Here is a 7,018-nt window from a genome sequence, read left to right on the forward strand (position 1 = left end):
ATCATTCCGAGAACACATCGGTATCGGAGTGGAATAGGATCGTCTTGTTAGAGTTGAATACAACTTTATTACCGTGAAATAGATTTTTCTCCATAATAGAAATGTGAACGTTCGATCCGGCTCTCGTCCACGCCACGTTACCGAAACCGCGCGGCCTCGTAAAGGGTTGTCAGTAACATACGACTCTCTAGTGAGTCCGGTTCTTTCTCCGTTCTTCTATTATTCGATATCAGTTCCGCTTTTGGTACCGTCTGTCATGACTTCCTTCTCTCCCGCCTCTTGGAAATATCGCTGTCACCGGTGCTGCTCTCTCATGGTTTAACTTCGTATCTCACGGATAGACAGTTTTACATCTCAGTGCAGGACTAACAGTCGCCTACGGTCTCTCTGACACTAGGTGTCCCTCAGGGATCAGTTCTCGGACCTCTACCGTTCATTATATAAATAAATAAATAAATAAATATATATATATATATATATATATATATATATTAGTGCCTTTGGGTCTACTTATTCGCCACCACGGTTTCAGTTACCACTGTTCTGCTGACGACATTCAAATCTATACGTCTAGAGACCATGATGGATGGACTTGCAGAGAGAAAAATCACTATTATCGGTAGAAATGGGTCTAATAATGATGTGAACTTTCTCTCTCTCTGTTCAGGAGATGGACCAGACGACAAGCGCTCAAAGAAAGCGCACAAAAAGAGGAAACGCATCACGCAGGAAGACGAGGAGGACGTGCCGGCGCAAGAAGACGATTCAGATCAGATCGACGGCGAAACCGACGCCGCCAGCGACGAAAGGGTCTCCGCCTCGACGTCGGCCGACTCCGGGACTCTAGAAAAGAAAACGCCGCGTGTGGAGATCGTCACGTTTCAGGATCCGCTCAAGAAGAACACGTTAAAACGGGCGGTCGAACCAGACACCAGGGTAAGCAGGAATCTCTACGCTTCTTCATCAATTCCGAACTTCATTTTAGAGATCGCGGATAGTGTTCCCGGAAACGAAATGCCTTTATATTATATCCGTGTGTTCTTAGCCAGCTGAAGGGAAGGAGAAAAAGAAAACGGAACCCGATGTTCTAAGCATGGAAAAGGTGCCTGCATTTCACAGCTTTATTCCATCAAGTGTGTTTTGGGAATACATATTCAATATGCATCTAAAACTACCTCTGTGTGTGTGCGCGTCCTCGTCCTCGGGTTCCTCGCTCCTCCACAGGCTCGGCTGGACGTCCACCGGTTCGGAATCACGGGATTCCAGAAGCAACAGCAGAGAGTTTTCGAGCAGGACAGAGCCATCATGCTGGGAGCCAGGGTAAGAAAAAAACACTTCCTCAAAGGGGCGGGGCAAAATGATCACATGATCCCGATGAACAAATTGTGTCCGAAAACAGTTTTCGGGTAGTATCACAGGTATGATCGTTACGTTTATGACGCCGGCTCGTAATTGTTGTAACGAGCAGCTGATTGGATGTTATTTATTTCTTTATTTATTTATTTATTATATTTAGGTAGATTTTGTCAAATTGTTACACGCTTAGATTTAGATACAGGTTTAAATGCTGCGTGATTTTTTTTAAGGAAGTTAATATTCAGTACACATTATTATTATTATTATTATTATTATTATTATTATTCCGAACAAATTTGTTCCTTCTCCCTATAAGCAGCCGGATAACCCCCCCCACCGTTGTTTTTCCCCCTTTTCTTTTTTCTTTTGTAAACTCACCTCACGTCAAAAATCAGAAATCATATATTCACGTACGTCCTCGTATCGCATCTCCTTTTGCCCTTTGATCAGCCTCCGAAGAAGGACTACGTCAATTATAAAGCGTACCAGCAAATGATAAAGGACAAAAAGTCAAAAGAAAAGGAAGAGGAGGCCAAATCGGTAAGGATCTCGAGATCTTGTGTGTGTGTGTGTGTGTGTGTGTGTGTGTGTTAAGGGGAACGTATGATTTCAGGGCTTTTAAATGATACAATGCGTATATGAGCTCTGACTAACTCTCTTGTACCTTGTCACGCAGGACGCGCAGAAAAAGAAGAAGAAATGGTCCGGAAAGCAGAAGTACGAGAAGTCACGGTTAATTCATTCCGATTAATCTCTTTATCGACGTGTTGAACGTAAAGTCAGACTGTATTCCAAATACTAATGAGTTCTTTATATATTATCATCAAATTATTATTAGGAAAAGTTTACACACAATTCGGTAAAAGTGTACATGGATGCCAGTCCCTCTAAGATTTCGCGAGCGCAGAAAATCGAGGAAACACCGCGATTTTCGGAGGAGCTCGCGCGTCCTTCCGGAATTAAAATTCGATTTTAAGCAGATTCGGGCCTGGGCGCGTCATGTGACGTCATCACGACGCGTTTCCACCCAAAGCGCTCTTCCGCTCCCGTGCGTCGAGCACCAGTACAGCTAAAAGGTCTCGTTTACCGACTGGAAGTAGTTAAAAAAAAAAAAAAAACGCGAACGAAAATCTCCGCAAATCGCAACGCAAATTTTGGAAACGCCCCCAGCACATAATGTGATCAGTACGGTGTGTTCTAGTATTCGGTATGTTTCTGAAAATTGTTCCGTATATGTCTGTTCAGTAGAATTATAACTTGCTTTGCTTGTTTGTTTGTTTGTTTGTTTGTTTTTTGTAGGAACGTGAAGCGCAAATCCGGTTCCTCCGGCGCAGACCCGACGGGACACGTGGGCCGCTTCAAGAACGGCATGCTGGTCCTGAGCTCGAAGGACATTCAGAATTTAAACCGCAAAGTGAGAAAGTGAGCGAGAGAGCGAGAGAGGAATTTTGCTGCTTAAACAGGACTGAGACGGATCTCCACCACGAAATCGAAACAGATGTCGTGCAGTGCATTATGGGTAGACGTGAACCATACAGCGAGAACTATCACGATGCTTGCTATTTGAACCCACCGATACTTGATGTTGTCATTTCAGGATATCGATACATGATGTATACATTTCCCAGACTTAAAGTGAGTGTCGTGTTTTGTGTGAGACATAAAGAATGAAGAATGAAACCCCCGACACGCGCTTTGCTCATCACAGTTTTTACTCATTTATGAAAGAGAGAGAGAGAGAGAGGGAGAGAGAGGGAGGGGGGAGGAGGAGGAAAAAAGTGACGTTCGTATGACACGCTATAATTACAACGCAGCCGTAATGCGATGTACAAAACCACACGGAGGTACAAAACGTTCACATTGGCAGGAGTAGAAGAAAAAAAAAAAAACGAACGAAAAGTAAAAGACTCACAGCACAGCATTTAAAACACTCGGAGGGTTCGGCTCGAGGGATCGGTCGGGATTGACTTCTTCTGTGGCGTGTTTTTTTTTTTTTTAATTTTTTTTAAGACTAGACAGCTTTTTCAGAAATCAAGCCATTGAATGCATATTAATGGAAATGTAAACACTGTTGAATTCGCATCGTTTAAATATACAGCAGCAGGTTGCAGGTCTTGACCGTTGTGCGTGTGCATTTCTGATTACCGTCTCCCAGACTTCACAGTACAATCGAAAATGGTTCTGGTTCTGTACATCATAGACACACTGTCTGCACTTACACTTTTACCTCTGTTCGTGGAAATCTGTTCGATTTCATTCGGATTATTTGATCTCAAACAAGATCTTCCTGGCTGCAGAATTTAGATTTATTTATTTTTTGCTCCTCCCCTGAGCATGGGGAAACATGATTCCTGCCCCACTGGGCCTCTAGTAACACTTGTTGCAGTTCCTACTTTCAACACTAGGTGTAATACTATTGTGCAACCTCTTAAAAAAAAAAAGTGGCAAATCAACAGAATATTAGATTAGAAAAAAAAACCCCAACATTTTTACATCATTCATTCACTCCAAAGAGGTAAGTAGTATTGGCTGATACAAATGAATGGTGAGGAAATACATTACATCAAAATAAAATAACACTAAATCACACCTTTTTATTTGTTTTGACTGAATTCAATCTCATTCACCGTGTAAGACGGAAACGACGAGAAAGCTGTGAATTTGTGATCTAGTCATCTAAAACCAGCGCTCACCGACCCTGTTCATGGACACCTGCCTTCCTGAAGCCTTTGATCAACTAAACCGGGCATGTTAGAGGTTGGTTCGGGAGAAGAAACCTGCAGGAAGGTAGGTTCTCTCATGGAAGAGAGCGGTGAGCGCTGATCTAAAAAGTACCTTTTAAAAACAAACTGGCTCTACAGAAGGTTTTCCAGATTTTACGTACACGATCTGTGCCGAGTCATCACGACCGACCGAGTCCGTTTGTATTTGCGTAACGCTTTTTAGAACGTCTGGTGACGCCACGAGAACGTTGGGTGAGACGGGAACCCGCTACGAGTTCGACATCTCTCGCTATGTACTTCTGACGTGCCTGAGGAAATGTATTTTTTTTTTTTTAGAACTCCTTCATATCTTATGACTAATTACAAAATGTAACAATTTTCTTTTTTTTATTATATATATATATATATATATATAAATGTTCTTTTTAATCGCACAATTTATTTCGTCTTTAACTGCAAAAAACAAAACAAAAAAAAGTTTGGTATGATTCCGATTACGACACTTATGCTTAAGGCTTAAGCAGTTGGTTGGTCTGAAAAAACTTCACAGCTCACTTCGTAGCGTTTCGAACCACGCCAGAGCGTGACGCTTCCGCTTTGCGTTTTCGTTACACTATATACAACACAAGTAGAATAGAAAGATCATAAACCTCATGCTCAGACCGTATCGGCTCCGTCGTGTACAGCGGTGTACCATGCAAAATATCACACGCTTTTTCCTACAACTAAACTATACAGCTGAGAAATCACACCAGGAGGAAAAACCAGGGCGGGGTATTCCATTGACCTAGAGTAAAAGATACTTGAGAAATGACTCTGGAATGTTCTTCACGTTTTCCGTATGGATCACAGTGTGAAAGGCTTCAGTCTCGGATCCTGAAGGACTGAATGCGTGTCTGATTACGAGCAGCGAATGAATTTCCTATATTTTCCAGATCGATCGTTTCCATCAGCAGTTTGTTCTTTTCGGCACATCTAAAAGTACCAGGTTATTCCATGTGGAGAAATTTGAGAGAACCCGACCAGACCAGACCACACCAGAGAATGGTCCTGTAAGGTCCTCTTTTTCCAGACACAGATTCAGCCTAGTACAGAACTAACGGTTTTCTAACTATGGCAGTGTAAAGGTTTAATCCGTGTCTGGAGCACCCACCCGTCTGAGTATTTAAACCTGAGATTTGTGTAAGGTGTTTTAACCTTGTGGCGATCTAAGAGTGCTGGGTCACGAAGGGTCGTTCCACTAGTTGGTCCAAACCTTACCACCAAATTGGGACCTTCTAGAAAGCCTACGAAGGAAGAAGGGGTGGGTCATGTGTCATCTGGGGTTTTTTGGGTTTTTTTTTTGGATGGTTAACTACAATGGAAACACTCTTTTGCAACGTTCTACACAGAATCTTTAAAGGTTCCCCCATTTGGAATAAACCAAAGAATGCTATACGTTGCTAGATGTGACCTTTTTTCTAGGATTGTAAGCAGTGGCAACTGGAAACAAGCAAGTATCATTGTGCTCTATGGGAAGAGTCGGGGTTTGTTTTTGTTTTCAAACGAAAATTGGTCATCCAATCCAAGGAGTCGTCCGACTCATAAGAACCGAATAGAAGTGTTCTGTAAGTGCAGAAGAACACGTGATACAATGGTGTCACCAAAGAGGGCCATGTGTCCTTCAAATAGTCTTTTTAATGGGTTCTTTGAACGGTTATGGGAAAGAAACCCTCTGGTGTGAGGCTCTATATAGAATCTTTAAAGGTTCCTCTGGTGGAACAAACCAAAGAACCCTTTAGTCTTCTAGATTGTAAACAATGACAACTGTCAGGTATCGTTGTTCTTGGTGGGAATTTCTTTTTTTCTGTTCAGAATTTGGTCAGGAGTTTGTTTAAGAGTCATCCTAATGGGAAAACTAGTATAGAAACAATTTTCCAACCCGTTTAAGGTTTACAAACCCGACAGTTCTGTAAGAGCAGACAAATAGATGGTACACCAAAGCAGGACCTTCTAGAAAGCCTGAGGGCCATGTGTTCTCTAGGTACAGTCTTAGGAAAAAAGGGTTCCTTAGAGATTCTTTGGATGGTTATGGGTTGTAGCTTGCTAAAAAGGAAACCTTCTGTTTTGAGGTGCTACAGAATCTTTAAGGGTTCCCTTACTGGGACAAACCAAAGAACCCTGCAGGCTGCTAGATGTAACCTTGTAAGCCATGGCAACTGGGAATAAGCAAGTATCACTGATCGTGAAGGATGTTTGGTCAAGAGTTTGTTTATCCTGACATCAAGAAAACCCTAGGAACTATTTTCAGTCTAGTTCAGGTCTACAGAACTCAAATGTTGGAGCCTGTTCTGTAAATACAGAGCAACAAACAGATGAGTAGAATGAATGGGTCATGCCTTGTCCACAATGGGTTCCTCACAGGTTCTTTGAATGGATATCGGTCAAAGCCTATTAAAAGCTATGAGGTTTGAGCTTTTGCGTAGAATCTTTAAGGGCTTCTCCAGTGGGATAAACCCAAGAATTCTTTGGGGCTCTACATGTAACATTTTAACGTAAATACGGAACAATCGATGGTATAATTGTGCAAAGTGGAACCTTACAGCTTACTAAAAGCTTCTGTTTTGAGGCTGTACATAGAATCCTTAAGGGTTCCCCTAATGGGACAAACAAAAAAAAAACTCCTTTGTAGGTGAGAGCAACTGGAAACAAGCACCTATCATTGATCTTGAGGGTTTTCCCATTCAAAATTTGGTCGAAAACTTGGTACGCTTTGAGTCATCCTGATGGCGAGAAGATCGTAGGACAAATTTTCAGTCCCGTTTAAGGTCTACAGACTCCAGATGTTCTGTACATACAGCATGCTAGGTAAGTCAATGGTGCATCAAATAGGTCCCACTTTACTAATTTACAGGCTAGATACATATCTCAGCATCTTGCTGTTTGGAAACTCTGTATTT

At 42.1% G+C, this 7,018-nt stretch overlaps 1 protein-coding gene across 1 annotated transcript in view; it reads left to right on the forward strand.

Moving 5' to 3' along the window:
* The window catches only part of c2h1orf131 (chromosome 2 C1orf131 homolog), a 4,635-nt gene extending 1,161 nt beyond the window's left edge, over window positions 1-3,474 (forward strand). Inside the window, exons 2-7 of the mRNA XM_053643491.1 lie at window positions 668-936; window positions 1,046-1,102; window positions 1,225-1,320; window positions 1,807-1,896; window positions 2,033-2,073; window positions 2,656-3,474. Coding sequence (XP_053499466.1) covers window positions 668-936; window positions 1,046-1,102; window positions 1,225-1,320; window positions 1,807-1,896; window positions 2,033-2,073; window positions 2,656-2,782 — 680 coding nt within the window. The 3' untranslated portion in view covers window positions 2,783-3,474. The remainder of the gene's footprint in view (window positions 1-667; window positions 937-1,045; window positions 1,103-1,224; window positions 1,321-1,806; window positions 1,897-2,032; window positions 2,074-2,655) is intronic.
* The last annotated feature ends 3,544 nt before the right edge of the window (window positions 3,475-7,018 follow it).

Source organism: Ictalurus furcatus, chromosome 2, assembly GCF_023375685.1.
Source record: "Ictalurus furcatus strain D&B chromosome 2, Billie_1.0, whole genome shotgun sequence".
Taxonomy (NCBI): Eukaryota; Metazoa; Chordata; class Actinopteri; order Siluriformes; family Ictaluridae; genus Ictalurus; species Ictalurus furcatus.